Source organism: Paramisgurnus dabryanus, chromosome 18 (assembly GCF_030506205.2).
Source record: "Paramisgurnus dabryanus chromosome 18, PD_genome_1.1, whole genome shotgun sequence".
NCBI classification, from domain to species: domain Eukaryota; kingdom Metazoa; phylum Chordata; class Actinopteri; order Cypriniformes; family Cobitidae; genus Paramisgurnus; species Paramisgurnus dabryanus.
In genome coordinates, this window is record NC_133354.1 from 20,894,071 (window position 1) to 20,918,530 (window position 24,460).

At 38.2% G+C, this 24,460-nt stretch overlaps 1 protein-coding gene across 1 annotated transcript in view; it reads right to left on the reverse strand.

Annotated features, from left to right (window-relative positions):
* Window positions 1-16,762, reverse strand: part of kctd16b (potassium channel tetramerization domain containing 16b) — an 84,252-nt gene extending 67,490 nt beyond the window's left edge. Inside the window, exon 1 of the mRNA XM_065287258.1 lies at window positions 15,141-16,762. Within this exon, the coding sequence (XP_065143330.1) occupies window positions 15,141-15,981 (841 nt within the window). The 5' untranslated portion in view covers window positions 15,982-16,762. The remainder of the gene's footprint in view (window positions 1-15,140) is intronic.
* Window positions 16,763-24,460: the final 7,698 nt, after the last annotated feature.

Genomic DNA, 24,460 nt, shown 5'->3' on the forward strand with positions numbered 1-24,460 from the left:
ATCAAATATAATTCATTTATACTATGCAAGCCAGAATAAACCAGTGATGTCCTGTACTGATTGCCTGAGTTCGATCATAGATTTACATTAAGATAAAATTTCACCGTCCTTACACTGCCATGTACCATAAAACTTGCATGACTGAAGAAATGTAGAGCAGTAGTGTTATGTATTACATGTGACTTTTTTTAATCTTTTCCACACAAAACCGATTGCATTCAATTGCGAGCCTTGAAGGATCATTGGTTGAATGTACTGAACAAACACACCCTTCACTAAACAACTGAATCAGAATGAGAGCTTTAATGATTTGAATAAACTGATCTTGTTGAGTCCAGTGTCCCCTGTCTTAGTGTTAATACAATTGAGATGAATGTCCGAAGTGTCCCAATCAACCTGACTGTTATTACTGGACTTGTCTGAAATATTAAAGGAATAGTCAATTTTCTTAAAAGAAAAATCCAGATAATTTCACCACCATGTCATCCAAAATGTTGATGTCTTTCTTTGTCCAGTCGAGAAGAAATTATGTTTTTTGAGGAAACATTGCAGGATTTTTCTCATTTTAATGGACTTTAGAGCCCAACATTTAATACTTAACTCAACACTTAACAGTTTTCAACAGAGTTTCAAAGGACTATAAATGATCCCAAACGAGGCATAAGGGTCTTATCTAGTGAAACGATTGTCATTTTTGACAAGAAAAATAAAAAATATGCACTTTTAAACCACAACTTTTCGTCTAGATCCGGTCGTGATGTTCCAGCGTGACCCCACGCAATACGTCATTACGTCAAGAGGTCACAGAGGATGAACGCGAAACTCCGCCCCAGTGTTTACAAGTGTGGAGAAAGAGGACCGTTCCGACATTGTTGTATGTCAACTGATACTAATTAATGTCTTTGTGTCCGTTTATTGTTTACAATGGTCCGCAAATGTGCGTTTTATATATCTAACACGTGACCTCCCTACGTCACTACGCAATAACGTGAGGTCACGCTGGATTGGACCTATACGAAAAGTTGGGGTTTAAAAGAGCATATTTTTTATTTTTCTTGTAAAAAAAGACAATCGTTTCCCTAGATAAGACCCTTATGCCTCGTTTGGGATCGTTTATAGTCCTTTGAAACTCCGTTGAAAAAAATCCTGCAGTGTTTTCCTCAAAAAACTTAATTTCTTCTCGATTGAACAAAGAAAGACATCAACATTTTGGATGACATGGTGGTCAGTAAATTATCTGGATTTTTCTTTTAAGAAAATTGAATATTCCTTTAAGGTTATGTCTTAGTTTTTATGTCTTGGGGGAGATTATTTAATTGATTCACGCAACGCGATTTACTAATGTTTGCGCGTGTGATATTGCTGGTATTTTTACCATTATTTAATAGGGGTGTCACTATTCTCCAAATCCTTGATTCGATTACATTTTCGATTCTAAGGTCACGGTTCGATTCGATTCTTGATTTTTACTTTTTTTTAAAGAACAGGTTGCTATGCCATTTTTACACTAGACTTTTATAAAATATAATATCTGACCTTGAACCCAGAGATGCCCTGCAATGTTAGTCGTGCTTGCCAGTGAAAAAATATGGTACACGCACATACCTGATAAAACTAAACTTCATGTCAGATGAACATCTGTCAGTATTTTGCACCTTAAAAACGCACTTTTATTACCGTCAGACGAGATTGTGCGACTATACCCCAATAAGTCATGTTTAAATGCTGTTTTCATAACTCTTAAGCAATAAGATGTTGTAAAACTTAGTTCGGATTTTAGTTCAGAGAAACGACCGGTCCTGGCACAGACGCCGCTCTGCTGTGACCGTGTGCGTGCTCTGTTCTGATTGAGTTCAGCTGAAGGCGGGAGGCTCTTGCTGTTTTTTTGTTTCCCATCTGCCATCTTTAACTGGCTGTAGCTAGCGACGTTAGAGGAGGTTGACTCGCAGCACTCAACACGTGTGTTTTTTCCGCTTGGCAAGCCAACTGGACATGACATGGGGGCGTGGCAGCATCGACGATTCAATTTTTTTATTCAAAGTTCGAGGTTGTGACTTAATTTTGATCAATTTCGATTTAAAATCGAAATAGTTACACCCTTATTGTTTAATTCCAAAAAAGCATGTCTTATTTTCTACCCAGTCTCACAAAGTTTCGTTATATAGTCACGTATTTTTTTTATTCTTTTTTCATGCTATTATCACGAAATTTTGTGTTTTTTCGTGATCGTATAACGAATTCCTGTTTTCGTGTGATTATCACGTATTGGTTACTCAACTGCTTTTTCCTATTTTTAAACCATTGTCGCTTCGGTTTAGGGTTAGATTTGGTGCTTGCATTAGAATGTCACTTTATATATTGGTTTATACTATTTTTTCTGATTTATTTTTTTATATGTCGCCTGGCGTTGGGGTTAGAGTTGGGTTTGGTTAGGGATGTCATTTTATGTAAATCTAACCCTAAACCGAAGCGACAATGGTAAGAAAATAGGACAAAACAGTTGAGTAACCAATACGTGATAATCACAAACGAAAACAGGAATTCGTTATACGATCACGAAAAAACAGAAATCAAAAAAAAAAAGAATCAAAAAAATACGTGACTATATAACGAAATTTCGTGAGACTGGGCTGCTTATTTTATGCTGGAAATTGCTGAAATTGTAGCTTATAGGAGGAGGCTTGGAATAGATCATAGAGTGCGTGGTACAAGGCAGAGGATTTTTTAACACGTATTGAAATGCCAAAGGAACATATTGTTTGCCAGCCATGTTATTTTTATTTGCTGGAGGAAATAAAAGAGGAGTCAGTAGAAGACATACAATACCAGTTTTTATTTTTTACTTCATTTATTGTCCCCCAGTTATTTTCAGTGTACTATGGCTTCATTAGCTGGCATTTCACACCCCGAAATTTCATCTGTGATGTCCGTGGTGCTGAACTCAAGCGCATGAGGCATTAGTAGATCACACGCACCTGCAGGAGCATCAGTTCTGCTTATTTGGGACCCTGAACTAATCTGCGGTGTTCAGATTGCATTGATCATTACAAAAATCAGCTGTTGCGCCTGCGTTATTTAATTTGCTCATTTATTAGTCAAAATCAATGTCTTAATTCATAAATATGTCCTCATTGGTGTCAAATGACCTCTGCCAATGATCTGACTTTTCTTTGTAAGCTTAGGGTTTCCACAACGCATTTTCATTCAGAACACGTGAACCAGCTGAAACGGACAAGCAGATCAGTGATTATATAATGTCTACCGTAGTTGCAACACGCATTTGGAGAAGCAAGGCGCTAGAGAGCACTATTCGTTTGAATGCAAAATACAATTTCACCACTAGGTGGGGTTAATCCTACTTACTGTCCCTTTAAGTAAATAACCCGCAGATATTACAATTCCCATCAGCGCTTATTTTGAATTGCGGTCTCGCATTAATTTGCCCTGTTTAGTAAATCTACGTCTAAAACTAATTCAAAATCTGCTGTCAAAATGAACACTGTCATGTTCAAGCTATACATTTCATCAGTACATGCATTCCCTGGGTGTCGAGCTTACAACCTTGCTGTTGCTTTTGGCATGCTAAATCAATTGAGGTACAGTATATGTGCATGGCTTTCATGCTCCTGACCAGATTTTAGCTACTATTCACTTATTCACAAAATGCAATCAAACTGAACATAGAAGTGTTGTCTGAAGAGCAAACACAGCTTCTGCAGAAGAGCCCTTCCTCTGAATTTACAAGCCTACAAGAGAGTTGGCACTCTGAAGCAGTTCAATAAGAAGCAGCCACATGCCTGGATAGACACGGGGGTGGAAATCAAGAAACACCACAGCTCTGAGAAAACTAGCTAGGGCTCAAAAATGAGCTGCATGAAACAGTCCTACACAATTTATCTGTCATCTTTTAAAACATGCAGTGTTCGACTTGTAGTAGTTTGTGGAAACAAAAATCACAGACAGGAAATCATATGATTCCATCATATAATCTCATAAGAAAGAAAAATCACAGACAAGATCTATTTAATATCTCAATTATTTCACCAAAACATCAATGTCAAATCAACATACATTTTTATGTTACTTTGACTTTTTGTTAAACAATTTCTTTCAACTTGATTTTATAAGCCATGTCAACTTAAAATAGTAGGTTGAATTTAACTTGAAAAACTTACAAGCTGCATTTTTTTACAATTTGTGAATAAAAATGCACAAACCAGAAACAATAATACACATCAAATCGAGAAGGGTTGGCTCTTCAAAGAACATAAATCATTTATTTCATTTTAATTGAATTACTTAGTAACTAGATACACCCAACACTGCTTAGGGTATAATATGTGTACCCATAAAGCTACAAAAATTTACATTTGGGGATACCACCCCAGCGACAGAAAAGGTACAGTATGATATATTTTCTGACAGTGTAGTTTGGGCTTTAATCAGAGGCTGTAAAAAATATAGACGTGACGTATAGGTTTGTGAAGAACATTTTGAAGCTATTAGTCGCCATCTTGGCAGCTTGTCACCACGCATCACTCGTGGATAACCCAAATGGCCAAAGAGGCAGGACATGGGTGGAGCTGAGGTGCCTGGTTGCTGAAACCATACCAGTATAGATTAAAGGTTTTGACAACAGCGAAATCACTTTAGTGGCCACGCCCCTAATTATGCAGAACTTTAAGGCTTAATATAATTTTAACAGAAACATTCTGCTGTAAAGTTGGGCATTTTAACATGGAGGGGGTCTATGGGATTGACTCCCTTTTTGAGCTTGTATCCATTGGCTAGTCGTTTAAGTCACTTCCTTGTTGGATTCACGATAGAGACCGGAATGCTAAGGTTTCACGCTAAGGTTTTATCAAAAACAAGGAAGCCATGGTGCCCTAATGTATTATATATGTATGTATTCCAAAGTGGGGCTTATGGGAGTAATGTGTGTCAATTCCTTGATCTAAAATCATATGTCTAAAACTGCATGTAAGCATGTAGGACCACTCACACATATAGGAATAGGAATTTTCCATCACTGTACATTGACTGACTCTTCTATAAAGGGACTCTGATGTGAGCTGAAAATAAGTGTGAGCTGAAAAATATGTAAATGAAAAGTATCATGTAAACTCCTTTTTAGTTTTGCTAGAGCGGTAAAGCACATGTTTCCATCGTTTTCCATATTAATGAGTTTGGATGAGTCCAGACACATCAAAAGAACAACCGCCTGATTAAGCGGAAGCTTGGCACAAGCAGCTCAGACCAGAACTTCACCTAATTGGATGAAATGAGATTCAGAGGTGATGGATTTTGATTATTGTTGGTGCTTGTTAGTCACCTCACCAGGGTCCTAGTGTCCTGCCTTGCATATTAAGCTGCAGACCTCCACTTAATGTGAGATGGAGACAAACTTCTCAATTATTTCCCTTACCTCGAAGGCATGTTAATCAATTCGGAAGTTTATCAAATTAGGAACTGTTTCCAGAGGACTAATAAGAGACATGACAGGACTTTGACAGGAAAGAGTTCAAAGTCTCCAAGACCTCAGAGAGGCTTGTGGACATTCCTATAATAAGCTTTTTGAGATTGACCTTCATGTTATAAGAATGGGTAAGTATTATAAAAACTGGAGTGAAGCCGGAGAGGTTGACATTCAGTATGACACATATGTAAGCAATATTTGGTTTACAAATAAAAATTAAAGAGTTCAAAAGTTTCAAAGCAATTAGAAAAGCAAAAGGGGAAAAGGCCGGTTTTCAAAAATAGCTTTTGTGCAAAATGGCTTCAAAAGCACAAATTCCTCTACATTGATGAAAAGTTTGAGAGAATTCCCCAACGAACAGTATGCATTGTATTGCATCTCTGTTGCTTATGCTGTTTATTTACATATTTTTGCATGCATGATTTATCTCAGATAGGATTGTTATGAAAATATTTAGAGGGAAAGCTTTGGGAATTCAGTCTTGAAAGAAAAGCATGGCTTGCATTTTAAAAAGTCTATTTTGGATGCGGATGTAGAAATCAATAGCAATAACATTGAGTCCAACCTCCAACTCCTTATCAAGGAGAGATTAGTAGATCAGATGTTTTTCTCAACCTAACGAGATTCTACTTTAGTCTCTCGTTCAATGAGCATTACAAGTTATTAACATCAGTATGAGTAAGTAAAGAATTGATGGCAGGTGTAATGTTGTTTTGAATTAGGGTGTTTTGACATATACACTGTTAAGGTCAGCCCAAATGACGTGTCGCTCCGAGTACGGTTCGTTTGGGTCAGTGTGAACACAACAGCCGCACTCGGGTGCGCACTAAACGGCCGTTCCGAGAGCGCTCTAAACAGGTGGTCTCGGAGCGGCTGTCGCCGAACTCTGGGGCGACCCACCTGTGGTTTGAACACTGCCGAACCAAATACAGGAAGTTCTCCACATGTTTGAGCCACTGGGCTTCCTTCGTGACGTGAGCCGGGTGATATACTGTGGGTTAACAACAAATAAGCCAATCCTGGTCCGTTGCAGAGATTCGCTGTCTCCTTTACGTTTGAGCTGATGATTTTATAAATGCATAGCTGTCCTCCACACACAATTAGTGACATTACGGGCTTTTTAGCAAACGGCTCCGTGAGAAAGGCTTTAATAGAACAGCTACGCAATTTCGCGTTAAAGCAAAGAAACTTCGCAAAGACGAGCATCGTTTATCTCCCTTTTAGGCTGGTTGTCGTGGAAACGTGGGGGTGGTCATGAGACGGTAAGAGCTGGAAGAGACCAATGACAGCGCTGACTGTTGTCACATGGCGTACAGTGCGGCATTTCAAGTACAGTAAAAAAAAATATGTGAACACGGACCGCACTAACTGAAAAATGATACAATGTATGTATTTTGGTGCACTCCGAGGCCGCACCACGGTGCGCACCAACATGTGAAAACACTCTTAGACTCACAAGGCCTACTTCACAGCAGATCTCAGTACATTAGTATGCAGTGTTGGGGAGTAGTTAAGTAAGGGATAATCCACAGCTAGCCATGCATTAAAGGATTTTATATGTGAAGCATTATCTCAATATCATATAGATCATTTATTATAGCAAGTTAAAATTGTCACTTTGTATGTGCTGTTTTGGGTGTGTCCTTTAAAATGCAAATGAGCTGCTGATCTCTGCACTAAATGGGAGTGGCTTGGTTGGATAGTTCAGATTAAGGGGCAGTATTATCCCCTTCTGACATAACCAGGGAATTTCAATGACATATTTTTTTCACATGCTTTTGTTGAATGGTTTACCAAAACTAAGTTACTGGGTTGATCTTATTTACATTTTCTAGGTTGATAAAAGCACTGGGGGCACAATTATAGCACTCAAACATGGAAATATAGCACTTATCAGTGCCCTATGTTTCACCTCAAAATGCACACCAGTAATAAGGCATGTTTGTTAAAACTGGTTATATTTCCTAATTAAACTAAGGCCTAGACCTGGCTTAAGCTAATCCCTGTCTGGGAAAACACCCCCTAGTGTATGACTTACTGAGCACAGCAGCATCTTCTTCTTTTCTAAGATCACAAACTCAAATTGTTCATTACTGCTATCTATTGTTCTGTCACACATCTTTGCAGCGATCGTCTGATGATTACGTACAGAAAGTGCAGGGGTATCGTTGAAACAACGACGCAAAAGTATACATAAAAACTGATGCGTAGCCTACATCGCAGACGCTGCAGCGTAGGTCCAACGCAAAACTATAAATCACGATATGGTTGTAACACTTTGCTACTGTAATAAACCTCACTGTGTAAATATTTTTTTAATCCCAGCTATCAGTTACTAGAAGTGGTTGACATGTTTCAAAATGGTTGGATTTGGTGTCTTCAGAAATCAGAGTCAAAAATAAAAAAATATGATGAAAAAATTTACTTTTATGCCTTCAAAACGCTCTTTCTCCAGTATCTTAACAAAAACATCAAAACTTTCCAAAAATTCACGAGACAAGACAGAAAGCCCCAAACTACTCAACCCTCTGTAACTATGTAAAAGGTCTGTGTTACATTTAATCCCATGTAAGGATGTGCCTAATTTACATATTATTGTTCTGGACTCTAACACTGTCAATTATGCTGCGTTCCATTCAATATGCAAGAACACCACAATACAAAAACTCACTATCAGACTTCCTAACCTTCCAGTATTCAAATGTACACATGCAAAATAGTACTAAACATCTGCAGGTTTTTTATCATCTTGTGAGCATCAAACAACAGAAAGAAACATGATCGAATATAAAACATTTGACTTGGAATAAGCTCAATAAGACCCATTGGACTGGTCAGTGGTAAAGCCATAACTATGCTATTTTTCCAAAGAGAAGAACCAAGAAATTCTTCTGATTTGATACCAGTAACTTTCATTCCTAATGATGCTCTCTTTGAGATAAAGTATAAGGTTTGGCAGGTAAATTAATGAGCAGAAGCAGAAGAGATTTGTTCTATCAGTGTTTATAGTTACCCTGCAGTAACCAATCTCTCTCTCTCTCTCTCTCTCTCTCTCTCTCTCTCTCTCTCTCTCTCTCTCTCTCTCTCTCTCTCTCTCTCTCTCTCTCTCTCTCTCTCTCTCTCTCTCTCTCTCTGTCTGGTAGTGAATAATGCAGATGCTGGATTCAGAGTAAGGTCCCCTGATGGTCTGAGCAGGGGAGCAGCTGCACCTAACAAGTGGAGCATCAAAGCTGTCATGGCTCATCCCCTAGCAAGACAAATTAGTTTAAGCAGGACAACATCACTCCACCCACCTGTGCTTTTTTTAACCAACCCCCTTATGTCTCTTCAGTCTCTAGATGATCTCATCTATGGTTTGTACTAGGGCTGGGATAAACGATTATTTTTTAAACGATTAATCTAGCGATTCTTTTTTCGATGCATCGATTAATCTAACGATTCATTTTATCAGTCCGATTCGACTTCGATTCGATTCGATTATCGATTATCTCCCCATTAATTAACTAATAGCAATTTATACATGTTGATTTACATATCTGAATGTAAACATTTCAATATATGTTGATTGCTCTTGAAATTTCAAAATAAAAAAAAAGATACAAGTGCAAAATAATGCATTCTTAGTCAGAGGAAGCATTTCATAAAGCGTTTGCAGCTCATTCTGTGCTGTTTAGCAACAGTATAAAAATCTCAAGTTCAAATGACTTTATTTTGCATGCATTTATGAGCAAAACCCCTTCAATGTGCCTTTTGATGGTCACACAGTGTAATTTTTATAACTTGATTTGTTTAATCCACATTGTTTTCGTGCTGTTCTAGCCCATGTAATGACAGATATAAACACAATTAAACTTAAGAAGCACATACATTATTAAATATCTTTCTCTTAAGTTTATTAAGATAGATGAGGACTCATTTACTGCTGTACAGAGAGTGAATGAAAACGCAGTCTTCTGGCAACAGTGTGTTTTTACATATTTCATTGCTTTTTGTTAAATTGCTCTGTTTAAAACACACTTGGCATCACATTCATGATTTTATGGTAAAATGACACTCTTTCGCGTCAATCCACGAGCATTTAAACCATAAACAAAGCACTTTCACTTTAAAATGAGCTTGAGCAGCGCAGCAGAACCCACGCAGAAACGATTGCAGCACTGTTGCTACAGAGCCGCGAGCTCGCGCTCCTCATGCAGCAAGGTGCATGCTTGTTAACATGGGCGCTGAAAAAACATGCGCCGCTTACGCACTGCTCACACTTGCTGTGAAGCCGGCGTGGACTGGAGCCACTCGCGTTGCTACTACTCAACGGCGCCGTCTTTTTGGGTCTGACGAATCGACGCGCATATTTTGCGTCGACGTATTTTTTGCGTCGACGTCGTCGATTACGTCGACGCGTTGTCCCAGCCCTAGTTTGTACAGCATGACACACTGACTGCTGTTATCTGTGTTGTTCCCTCAAGCTACTGTATGAGCAAATGTGTTTTTTCTACCACGTGCAATATCCATGAAACAATCCCGGTCACACTGATATAAATGATACTGAAAAATTACTACTGTTATAAAGAAGTTATAATAATAATAATCTTAACTACTGTAGTAGAGGAAATGGTGAAAATGATGATAGTAGGCCTAAAACATGACATCAAAAGGACATCATATTTTTCACATGCAGAGATGAGCTCACCCGTTGACATTTTTTCACTGCAATCTTACTTCGAGGATTTCCCCCCCCCAAAACTGCCCATTTTCATATTGCTACTCTTAGTTCACCCTGACTGCAATGCAGACATGTGGTCCCACGTGTGCTGTAAGGCAGGCCTCTAATGTTCACCGTGGTATCTTGGAAAACAAAAACAACATATTTTTTATTTGTCCTCTTCTTTAAACTTAAAGAATTAATTATGATTCACTATTTCACCTCTATCTAAACACAATCTCATGGCAATTCATATGTGTTTTAAACTATATACCAGAAGAATTATCTTACATTAAGCAGTGGAAGCTTGGAAGTATGAAATATTATCTTGGACAGGTTTTGTAGGAGCTATTGATCTAAGAATGATCCGTCTCTATATGATTCCCGTTATAATTTCGCTGCTTATGTCAGGCTAGACCGATAATGTTTGGAGGGTGGGGAAAGGTGACATTGTCACCACACGAGCTGATGACAGGATTCACAGCACTGTAGGCAGACTCCAGATAGTCCTCGGCCTGTCACAGTCAATGATTGATTGTCAGTCACTATAACACGCAACAAATGGGTAAATAAATTTGCCTGTAAGCCATTGCACTCTGGGTAGAGTTTGTGTCAGAGCATTGATGCCTAAAAAAAGCAACTGGTGCGCTCTGCCAGAGGCAAAGCAAACTCAACAGGCTTGGTGGGGTGTGTAGGAGGCAAACTCTAAAAACGCTCCTTGGAAACTTTACTAAACTTTTTACTCTATGCTGCTTTTAAAAGCTTGGCCTTATACGGCGGATTGACAGAATGGAATAATGTAAATACACTTATAAAACGGTTAGTTCCAATCCTTGATTCTGATTGGTCAATAGGTGTGCTTTATTCACAACAGTTCTGTTTATCACTGTGCCCTTAGCAACACCCTTAGCAACCACACATATTGGGTTGTTGTTTTTATCCAAGCTTTCATACATATTACACATTGGAACACATTTTTGTACCCTATTGCTTACTTAAAGAAAATGCATCATGAAGTTAAAACACATACAACACTATTTTAAATTTTGACCTTTGATAAGTTGACATAACTTATAAAAAACTAATTTTTTTAAGTTAAAGTAGCATAAAAATATACGTTGATTTGACAAAAATGCTGCATTTACAGTGTAGTCATGTAACATTCAAATAGAAAATCCCTAATACTAGCTGTCAAACATGCTCAATTCCAACTAGGAAAGTCAAAATGTTCCAATAAGGAACAGCAAAAGAGAAGACTTCTTACTTCCCACATCATTCATACTGTAGTTATGACAGTATGCATCCAACTTCCATACTATTGAATTCCAACCTGATCTCACTGGAATTCAAACGTATTTTATGAGTTGGTTAATTCTTATGCATTCCTCCCAAGTGAATTATACAAAACATATGAATGTTTTCATACACATTTGCCACCTTGTAAAATACGTACAAATTCCTGTGAGATCAGGTTGGAATTCAATAGTATGGAAGTTGGATGCTTACTGTAATAGCTATGAATGAGGTGGAATTGGAAGTCTGATAGGAAGTGGCAGCCTATTCCGCTGTTCCTTATTGGAACATTAGACGTTCCCAGTTGGATTGTGTCGTAAAATCTCATGGGAAATACTGTTCAAAATTTTAGGGTCGCTATTTATTCTTTATCAATATTTTTTCCACATTTTTAGGAAGTACACGCATCAGAATGACACAATTATAACTGTACTAATTATTTTGTGACTTAAAGTCACCCTTTAAAATCTACCCTTTGCCATTTTATGTTTCTTAAGGTTTCACCCTGAGATGATTTTAGAATTGAACTGGCTGCATTTCTTATTATTTAGTCAATTGTTCATTTCATATATGTTATTTTCAGAGCCAGACAGTAACGGAGTACATTTACTTGAGTACAGTACTTAAGTACAATTTTGAGGGATCTGTACTTTACTCGAGTATTATTTTTGGGGAGTACTCATGACTTTACTCAAATACATTTGAGAGGCAAATATTTTACTCTTTACTACACTACATTTCTATCCATAACCATGAGTACCTGTTACTTCTTCTAAAAAAAAAGGAAAAAATAAAAATCTCAGAAACCCTCGATTTGTTGTTTCCCTCTCTTAAACGTGATTGGATTGTGCAGGCACCACTGATTGGGACAGCCTATCAGCTATCACCTTCAGCTTTCCGCCAAAGTCCCAATAGTCAGATTTAGATAAGAGAAGAAACCATGGACGAAACAATGGATGAAGACACAGCAGGTCCATCCTGGGAATATGACAACCCGTGGCTCCACCTCGCCAGACTATTTTAATTTTCTAAACAAGTTAATGATAGTTTTCGCTTTGAGTGTTTGCTGTGTTTACCAAAACATAGCTTCATCACCACTTACAAAAATTCAACCCCTTGAGAGCGGCAGGGATCACTGGTGATCCCGGATTATTGTTGTTCAAAATTCATTACTCTTCAAAACATCACACTCTTACTTGATCTGGACAAACTCAGCATCACAAGACAGGTTTAAGTCTCCAGCTTCGACATTTGATCACTGTTTGTGATTAAACTGGTTTGCAGTAACATTAATTTCTTAAAGGGGACAGAGAATGAAAAACCATTTTTACCTTGTCTTTGTTGAATAATGGTAGTCTACCCACATTCACAAACATACAAAAAGTGCTAAACATGCTAAACATCTCAGTCTCATAGAAATTCCTCTTTTAGAAATGTCAGCCAGAAAACGGCCCAATCTGAAAAACTGATGCTTATGACATCACAGGCATCTCACTGCCCCTCCACTTTAAAATAATTGGCTAAATTTTTTGAGTGGCAGCAAAGTCAGCCAATCAGTAATGAGATTGCAAGTTAAGCCAGTAGGGGGAGCCAAATAGGTGCAAAACCACTTGTTTAAAATCCCCAACCCTAATAGAGCTATCTGAGAGAGGTTTTTAGGAAGCTTCTAAGGCATTACAGACCCAAACAAATTTTTTTTGTCTACATGTCACATCACAGAACAAGGATAAATACTCCGTTCAACCATTCTATTCATTCTAGTCAGCTTTAATTTATGCCAGGAGTGCAAAATAATTAATCTGTAACGTTCGTTATTTTGAATAGAAATCATCACTGATAAAACATTCATTCTCGTCTTCTCCGGTTTAATTGTATTCAAATAGATAAAATATACAGAATCCGCCAGGGCTATTAGTACAATGGTGCGCATATTTGGAGAAAATGATTCATTATCAGATGTTAGTAAAATATTTAGTCTTACAGAATAAGATTTCTATTCATTTTCCACTGAATTATGCGATCTGAAGAGCTCAAAGAGCGAACGGAGTAAGATGTGTGTCTCCTTTTCCTGATTCGTGTCAGATTTGACCTCAGAGCTCTATCATTTGCTGTACAGCTGTCAATCATCTCACGTGGTTCAATGTGCACTGTGGCAGTAGTAATGCAAAATTTAAAAATGTACTCTTGTACTCTTGATACTCAAGTACTTTTAAAAACAAGTACTTTTTACTTTTACTTGAGTTGACATCTGACTGCAGTACTTTTACTTGTACTTGAGTAAAATTTAGCAAAGGGTAACTTTACTCTTACTCAAGTAATGAAGCTGTGTACTCTGTCCGCCTCTGGTTATTTTAAAAAAAATTTAGTTTGCACTATTTTTTGTCTATGAAACTAATCAAACATTAAGCAGATACCTTTAGATTGAACCTTTAAACAGTAGTCTACACGTCAAACTAACGCATTTATTTTGGTAGTTTCAATTCAAAATAAAATATTTTGCATGTGCACTAAACCAAATCTATTCAGTTTTGTGGTTTTATGGCTGATACATCCACCAGCAAAATTGCTGTTAGATTATGTGAGACGGCAAGGCAATAAAATGCTGAAAATGTCCAATTTAATGACTGTCCTATGAAAATCTGCAAACCTCTAGAATATGGTGGCTGTAATCTCTTTAATTGGCTCAGTATAAAGTCCATTATGTTCTTCCTCCATTTTGTGTTGTGGCAGGGCCGTTACTGGCCCGACAGCACATTAGCCACCAGCAGCCTGAAGTGGGTGGTGTTTTGTTACATCATAAAATATTATGAGAGCCATTACAGAAAGCCATCATCCTCTGCCACTCCACTGAGATGCTTATAGAGATGGTCAGAAAGGAGGGGGGCTCTTTGAAAGAGAAAGCATCACTTACCAGGTAAGAGTCTTACATAATGGATATCAAAATGTACATTAGCACAGGTACAATTCAGTAAAGTAATATAAGGAGGAGTTCACTATTCCCTGATGTAAGTCGTAGATATTTGCGACCGGGAGTCACAGGAAGATGTATCTATTTTACAAGGGTGCCATTTCTTATGATATTGTACGATATGAATAGTACAAAATACACCATCATTGGGGAAAAACACAAATGAAGGCCCACCCTACACACAACCGTCAATGGGGCAAAGCAGATTATACAATAAGCGTACGTATGTTTCCTAAAACATCAAATAGTAACCAGAGAACCAGAGAACTCCAAATGTGGGCGGTACATCCAAAAGTGGACGTGTGGGCGTGTCCTGTGTATCTGTCAATGCAAGTAGATATAACTCCAGAGCAGGGCTCTCAAAATAATGGATTGAACTCTATAATTGGGTCTTGGTACCTGGGTTAGGTATGGGTGGGGGTTATGCCCTGCCAATCTCTTAATGCAAGGAAGCCACGCCCTTTTTGGAGCTCCCGCCCCGTTTGGAGTTTCCTGCTCCCATTTGGAGCTCTCCAGGCTGGAGTTACACCCTTCTTAATTGTTTGTTCCCATGAGACCTCGAGTGGAGTGGATAGAAAAAACTTCAAACCGAGTACGCCGTCTAGTGGTGATTTAGGGATTTGACAGAAAACAAATCTGACAGCAAAAGTGGCAGAGCATGCAAATATCATCAAAGCTGACTTGACATTAGAGGAGAAACTTACGGTAAAAGACGTACTCAGTGTAACTTGACCATATCTTGTCGTCAGTGAGCTGGTTGACGAACGAGGCCGTCACCGACGAGTTGCACGCGACCATCTGGAATCCGCATTCCGAGAGCATGTCAAACGCGCGCTCCAGGTGTTTGAACTTGAGGTAAAAGCGGGACGTGTATCTGTCCGGTGTCCTATCCGGGTCCCTGCTCTCATTCAACGTCTCTCCAAAAACTTCTTTGGCCAACGCGATCCTCCCGCATATCATAATCCTCGGCACCCTTCGGAATTTGGTGTCGGTTTGACCCTCTCTGCCAGTAGTGCACGATCCGCGGTATCCGACGGTTATGAACCCGCTCTTTCGGTCGGCGGGAACGACCGACGGCGGTGGGCACACGCGCTGGTCGCTTCCTTGAGAATCCTCGTAATCGCTGTGGATGAATTCGTCGGGGCTCGGTTTCAAATCGTCCGGGGTTAACAGTTTAACCAAGTCGGGCAACTGAAAGTACTCAGCTTCTTTCCTCAGCCGTCCCTTCTCGGGGAAATGATCAGGGAGGACGACTTGCCTGTCACGGAGGAAGTCCAAAACATATCTGAACAAAAACCCATCCCGGTCGATGAAGTAACGACCTTTGGGATCTCTGGCGAGATCGTTAGACGCGTTATTTTTAGGAGAGAATATTTTTCCCAGAAGGGAGCCCGGGTTGCTTATTAACGTGCAGTGGCGGGTATAATACACTTGGCCACCGACGTTAAGCTCAATAACGTCGGGGAAACTGTTTTGAACGGAGCTTTGGTCTTTGGCTGTAGGCTGGGCTCGAGAGTTTCCACTTAACGCCATTGTTTCGGTCATGGGTGCCGAGAAATCCTCGAAATTACCACCAAAATAAACGACGGAAACTTCGCTCTATTGCTTAGAGAGGTGATTAAACAAATCACTATAAACAGTAACTGCCAATAGTTATAGCATTTCAACGAAATTAACAAGTCGGATAGCTACTTTCTGTCAAATAAAAACGTCCAGAGAATAGGAAGACCAAACAACCAATGGGCGCATCATCCGTGAACGAGCTTCACGCGCTCACCAGAGACTCGCACCTTGCGTAAGAGCATCGGTTGCTCAGCATCCTTTGCCACCCAGATCAAGCGTCGGATGGAGAAAGGCATGGCTCAAGCATCTAAAAACCAATACGTTTTCATACAAATAAACAACTAGAGTTGCAATATCAACTATCCAATGTCAGTATTCAGTCAAAATGTTGATTTATCCACGCACTAGTAGTGAAAACGAAACATTTATACTGTAAATCAGTTCCAAAGTTCCCAACAAGTTAAGCTGCTGTTTGAATCTTAACTTTTTGATGTTCCAGACACAGTTGGAGACATTTAGAGATAGCCGCTTTCCTTTTGCCCCAGGTGCGAGTTAAAAGCAGCTCAAAATGGCACAGAATACTGGGATTGGGTTGATCGATAAAATCCAGCTGTTTACAGACAAATCCAATCTGTCGGTGTTCTCCGGTAAAATATCAACCCCGTTTTGCGCCGGTGGGGTTTTAAAGTAAAGAAGATCCAGAAATCTCGTCTCTGTACCGGCGCGATCAGGGCTGTGTCGCGAGGAAACTGCCTCAGCTGCTGTTGCCTCAGTGGTGCGGGCGGGAAAAAAAGAAAAACATAATGGGTTATAAAGAATTACATCATCTTAAAGGAGTATGCGCGCGCGCTGCTGTGGCGTTGCTCTATTCCCGCCGGTCTGTAATTTTATCAAGCAGCTGTGTAATAACCTACTTAAATTTACGCAACACATTTTTTGTGTGTTGTATTCTTTGTGCTAATGACTTAAGTTGCTGGCAGCGTTTATTTGTATTTTATATTCTCAGATTGGCAGCGATGGAGCGCTGTCCTCAGTGGAGTCTATTTCAGCACCACAGACAGCGACAATTCATAACTTTTGCTCATTTTTAGTTCTTTTTGAGTTTTTAAGTTAGTTTTTTCATTAAATTGCACAATTATTTTTTTTTATTAAACTTTAGCTTACACATATAGCTGTAAAGTATGGGTGCAGTAAAATCGAAAACCAATAGATGATGATCACGATAGATCATGTGATAACAGATGATTATGATACAGTAGATATCATATGCCAACAAAAGATGACCAGGATACAGTAAATCATATTCCAATAGTAAATAATCATGAAAGATATATCATATCACGACATATGATGATCATGATAGGTAGATCATATGCCAATAATATATGATCATGATAAATCATATGCCAACAAAATCAATAGATCAATGTCAAAAGAAGATGACCATTACACAGTAGATACATCAAATGCCAGTACACGATTATTGTAATAGATAGAAGAATAGTTATGCTAATAATAGATGATTGTGATGATAATCATGATACAGCAGATAAATCATATGCAGAAAGACCATGATTATGATGGATAGAAAGATAAAATGGCAATAGATAGATAGATAGATAGATAGATAGATAGATAGATAGATAGATAGATAGATAGATAGATAGATAGATAGATAGATAAAATGAGATAGAGGATGAGCGACAGTGCATTCATTTGTAAGTAGGCCATAGCTGTATTCATAAATGCATGCATGCCTTCACCTCTTGTCGGCTGTTTTTCAAAGATATTGCAGTGTAGCAGTCGACTGACGTACTTTAAATAGCTCAAACTCAACTCATGGTTGGCAGTGTTCCTGTTGTTATTTCATAACAGTACACTATGTATTTGAAAGCACTGGCATTTTTTAATTTTTGAAAAGCTTCCCTTTCATTTGAAGAGTCTCCGCGGACTCCCAGCAGGTAGATTGGTTTATCAGAACCGCTGCTTCCTCTTTCTATTCTCTCAAATGTGTCCTCAGAAGAATTCTCAGAAAAAAGCTTTATGTTTGAAGCAAACAAGGATAAACCAAGGCAGAAAGAAGTTATGGTTTGAAAAAATGCATAGAGTGTATATAATATTGGATAGGAGGATGAACACATTGGCCTCTGATCATCTTTCTGGAAAAGTCCTATTTGAATGCTTTTTATCAGTGCGTTATGCATGCTTTCCTTCCAGTGAAACATAAGAACCAGACCAGACTCACGCTGTGTAAGATTTAACTGATATGGATTACAACAGACTTTCTCTCATTGCAATCAGTACAAAGCTCATTTAATGAACTAAATGTTGCTGTACAAATGACTTAATTACTACACTTATCTTCCTTTCTTATGGAAGATATTTAGACAGCTTGTTTGACTATACCTCATTTAAGATAGATGATCTATTATTTGCATGAATGATAAAATCTGCAGAATGAGGCATGTTATAGACATGTATTAATCTATATATTATCCATAAACTCTCTGTAATTCTTATGTAGGGTCATGGGGAGAGAAACACTATCGGCAGTGCATTAAAGTGAAGCATTAAACAATATCCAGAAATACCTCTGGTATCAAGTAGCTGAATTTTCCTACTTAACTTTTTTGTTTGTCAGTTGACCTTTAATGCTCTATAATTGCGATTTGCAAAAATGCTGCACAGCAAAAACTGAAGAGACATTTGTTGTTATATCAGACAAACTCTGTGAGAATGTGAGACCTTTTTAAAGCAGCTTGAATGAACGATACCTCAAATCGTTCATCTTGTTATGGAGAGATGTCAGTATCTGAAAATGGCTTTGGCCATATTTACAAACTGTATCATCTTGTATCCTCTTTTTGTTTTTCACTACATTCTAATAAATGCTGGGTTATTTTTCCATTTTCCAGTGTTAGGTCAAAAAGGGACAAACCCAGCCCACTGGGTTGGTCCCTTTTTGACCAGCCTGATCTCACAAGAAATTGTTACAAGTTGGCTAATTCGTATCATTCATACGAAGTTAATTGTACAAAATTGTACGATTCTCATGAAAAAACAACAACGAAGCCGAACCCCTAACCTCGTCCCTAACCCCAACATCACGGGGGTCAAGGCAAATCGTAAACTCAATTATTTATACGAATTACCCAACTCGTAAAATATGTACGAATTCTCGAGAGATGGAGTTGCAGCGACCCAATGGTGGGATGAAAAAACAGCATTTTTTTAAGTGCACTGATGATTTTTGGGATATATCCATAATCATTTTAAATATGCTAATTATAATAAATTACCTAATTAATTAATGTATGTCATAATATATTTCAGTATTAAAAAACAAAGTGTGCATATTTGAATGTTTTTGTTGGTGGTCATGCCTGGCTGCACATTAATCCATCACTAGATTTCACAGGGCTGTTCCCTTCAGGGACCAATAATTGGCTGTACACTATAGAGCCTTGGATTGAGCCTTTGCCCTGACTACGGCCATGTATAGTTTTGCAGGGTCATAGTCCTTTCTTCTTCTTAATTGTGCCATTTTACAGAAAAATCTAAATATGTTTAGAGTAAATATATCTCTATTTGTTTTGTTAAAGATGAATAATACGATAATGAAGTTTTTTTCACTTTTAAGCCTCTACATGCACATAACATTTAACCAATTAACTGTATATATCTTAAAGAGAATTTAGCTAGAAGTGAGTTTTTGTTGTTTTATGCAATAAAGCTTGATGAATATTTAATGACATCACATATAGAAGACAGCAGAGCAAATAAAAAAATAAAATATGTAGGAAATTTTGTAGCGTAGTGCTGATATAGCATCAGCACTGGTTTCAGGTTTCTGGCCCTATACTTACAACTGTTGCAAACAAATGCATGCACACATGCATGCACACACACACACACAAACACACACACACACACACACACACACACACAAAGGTAAAGTAGGTCTGCGAAATGCTCCAGAGACAGACTGTCTCACTGAACATTAAGGCCAGTAGCTTGTTTGTCCCAGCTGAAAGAAAAGCCACTGGATGATGAGAGGGTAAAACATTTTGCTTGGGTCTTGGTTTCATATTTCATCCCTCTCCCTTTCTTTCTTAAAGTAATATAACGTTTATAGATACATACTGTATTGTATGGAAATGAGCTGGCCATTTGATGAATTGACTTATTGTAATACATAGATAAAACAATACAACGACAACAGCAAAGATAAAATACCATAAAGCACATAATGTAGGTAAAATATAACAATGACATGAAGCTGTATAAGAATATGTATATTTTGTGTGGACTATTTAAGGAGATCTATATGCACTTTACAAGATGTTTGAACATAAGTGTACACCATTTGGTCAGGCTTATTATGTCTAACCTACCGCTCCTTTTTTTAAATCACCATAAAGCTTAAACAGTATAAACTAAAGGATAAAGTATGGTCCGTTTTTTACACGTACGTGAGGGTGACTCTCAGCTATTTATATAAAAATTGTATTTTTTCAAAATCAGTGCAGAAAATGCAAAAACACATATTAAATCAGGGCTTATTTGAAGTACAAGGGTGAAAATGTTTCCTTGGTATTGCAGAATACTCGACCATGAGATCTAAAGAAAGGAGCTTAAAACAAGGCCTTGTTTAATCTTTCATGTAAATTAAATAATTAAATTTTAAAGAGCCACACAAAATGAGGTTCTATTTAATGGGATCAGAGAGTACCATAACAATCAGAGGGACACGCCTGCAATACCATAAAGGCAATAGTTTGTGCATTACACATATAAACTGTCAGACTGGGAAACGCTGATTTCGTTTGAGTTTCTCTCAGCAACTCTATAAACATCCTCCAAATTTGATAAAGGGGCTTTGCAGGTGCCAGTTGTGTTTGACACAAATTATGTTAAGCTCTGGTTGTGGGCGGTTCTCTCAGTTGAGACATTGCTAAGCACAGACTTAGATTGGGAGGGGTGGTACCACTTTCCTTCCAGACACCAGAGGGATTTCAAGTAATCAGGTGCGAGTATTCTTTTTATTTTCCTCCATGTGCATTACATTATTTTGTAGCAGTCAAGATTAATGTAACCTTTGAAGTTGACTTTTTAATTTACTTTCAACCCCAAAGGAAAATGTAATTGCTCAATGTTTTTATAATGTCTAAGCAGATCATTTGAATTATTTGAATCTATACTTTGTTAGCATAGTGTTAGAAATTCTGGTCTAAACTCTTGTGAGAACACTCGTGATTTTTTCCTCAAAAGAAATGTCTGAAGCAGAAAAGGTCTCGATTTGCTCTACCAATCCAATTTCCTTCCTATGGGAAACACTGTTTAATGCCAAATATGACAAAGCAAAGAAGACCTAAAGCTGCCATGCATTATTCACATATCCTGTAGTCAGAGACACAAGTTTAACCAAAAATGATATACATAAATAATGCAATTGATCTGCATAAAGGGTTGTTTAAATACAGCTTATGGTCCTTGTGCTTTTATATACTCAGTATCTCATTACGCCCAGGCAGAGTTTGCCATTCCTTGCTTTCTCTATTTTTTAAAGCCTTACAGCGAAATGCATGATTCACCCTCTGGATCCAAAACTAACTTTTGTCAGACTGCAGGTTTCCAGCGCGGAGTGGCTGATGATGAATTATTTGTTCGAGGAGGTTTTAAGGAGGCCCGCTTGCCGCATGGGGCGACTCTATAATTGAGATAGAGTTGCAGCTGCGGAGGGATCCAGCCATTGCCAGCTGAGATTTCATTAGACGCTGCCATGTGTTTCGATGGTTTTCCTATTGGATCCCTATCAGTCCTTTAAAGCACGGCTGGCACGTACTTTGCATTGACTGACTTGATGGGGTGTTGATGTTTTATGCCCTTGGCTATTGGATTACTTGGATACTGGCATCTGGCATTATGTGAGAGATAATTGTTTAGGGTAGCAAGGGAGTGTGTCGGGATTCATGCGTTAACAAACAGACCACTGCTGGTAAATCCTGTTTAATCTGATAGCGCTGTTGAGCTGATCTAAACTGGTTGGCATTCAGGACCAGCAGCAATAAACCAGCAACCAGTTTTTCAACTGTGGTGCCAGGGTGAGTAGAACCCAAAAGCACAGCGGTTTTAAAAATAAGTCTTTTGACTTATTTATTGGATTTAACCCACACATCAAGAAAGGTTTAAATATAAATGAATGAGAGTGTGCAAGGGTTTCCTCTCTGTTCATTTCTACGAGTTTTCTGTTCATGATTGTTTTTGTATTATGTTCCCGCTAACAGACCTGAAGGAAAAGTAGGTGTTTGGAAACAAACATGGCCTATTTGCACAGGTCTCTAATGCATTTAGTCAGAATGTCGGATCAGAGCGAAGGTAAAGAGATGGAATGTGTGTGTGTGTGTGTGTGTGTGCGCACGCGCGTGCGTGTGTGTGTGTGTGTCTAACAAACAAGTTGTTGTACTCTGCACATACAGCAGGCAATAGCACAGGACTAAAGAAAACACATTAACAGAAGGTAATTATGCTAGAATGGTGATTCACTGACCTAGATTTGTGTTCGCACCAACTGAAGGTTTTCAAGTTTCTTTCATTAAGGAGTATAAAGGGAAGAGTCATGTTATGGAACTTATATAATCAAATTTAATCATAAGAAGGATTAAGGTCCTTTGTGTGTAATGACTTTGTGTCAATGCGTTGTATTTTTTTAACCGTACTGTATTCTACGCAGACCGCAGGCACTGTGATTGGTCCTCTGGAAAACCGTCACGTTTCTTCATTTCAAGCATTTTTGCTTGCGACGGTGAGAACAAAGATGGGCCAAGTTATCATCTCTCACGTAAATCTCTTTTCATGGACTACAACAAACACACAAATTATAGGAAACAGTTTACTTCCTGGGATTGGTGATGTAGTAAAGTCCGACATTATACCTTTCCTCCTGCTTGGACTCACAGCCTGTAAGTTAACTTTTGTTAGCTTTGCATTGTGAGTGAATCTTTCAAACATGGATGCTGCCTATTAGCAGTCTGCATGTGTAATTGCCAGCGGCGCAAACGATGACGCAGAACAGTATATATGAAAACCGACACGTAGCCTACGGCCTAAATGTGTACAATAACAATACAGATTTTATTCTGTTCAAATGTTTACACATATGTACCTATGGATACATATAAAATACATATTATAAAGGGTACTGTCCTGGTGACAGCTTGGGACGTATATTTTCTGACACAGTGCAAGTAGGCGGTCCTCCTGTGTAATTTTGCATAATGTTAATTTTTATATCTGAACAAAACAGACACAATTTTTCATACATGTTGTCAGGTTTTAATAATATAATGTTTTCACTTATCTATAAATGACTGGATTACGCATAGAATGCTTAGAGTTCGAGCGGCCATCTTGGTAAGCCCAAAGGTGTCATTGACTTGCATTCAGAATCATGATCTAAATTCACCTGGTTTAGAGTGTCACATAAGATCAATTTATAGGATATGTGTACATAAATTAATAGTTAATTCTGGGGTTATATGCAATGTTTATGTTTTAATGAAGCAGGATAAGGGATTTATAAAAAAAAAAAACGTTAAGGTGAGTGTGTCCTGCTGCATTCTGTTAATGACACGGTTATAAATAAAGTTTTTTTGACATTAAGCGGTCAGCGTTATTTCTCCAAATAAGTTCAGGTAACTTGTAAAGATAACATAATTACAAAACCAGCTAATTTTTGCATGCACATACCAACGGTACAAAGCATAAATATTTATTTAGATTTCAGAATGAGCACGTTTGTCATTAATAATAAATATGCTGCGGTCTGTCTGCTGATCTGATACTGTAATGAAGATTAATATATATGGTAATTTACTGTTTATAAAGCAAAATGTACAATATTCATTAAATAACTATGTACATCATTAGGACGTTTGCGTTGTAAGAATGTGCAGGGAGACTTCTGATATAAAAACGAAGACTAGTAAAGTGATGTTTTATCATAAAAATCTGATAACGTCCATTGATTTAAAGTCGCCATGAAACGGAATTAGCGATTGCCTAATTTTCCCCGTGGTGACGTACATGCGAATGAAACAGCTTTTGAGATGAAAGTAAGGCAGGGCCGGATTTGAATTTGTCCATCGAGATCTGATTGGATCGTTTGAAGTTGGGGTCGTGTTGCTAATTGCTAATCGTTGCGATCTTCTCCCGAACCCCCCCACCCCACCTGCCATACTTATGACCGGAAGTGAAAAGAGATCATTTTGAGGAGGGGAGGAGATTTGCATTTTTGATTAAAGATTATGAGCACACACAAATTTTTTAAAAATAATGAAGCTCACAGATAAGTCATTCGTTAATACCACAATATAAAAAAATATATAGTTTTTCATTTCAATTTCATTGCAACTTAATAGAACGTTTGGGCATACCAACATGGCGGCGCGGTGGCTACACA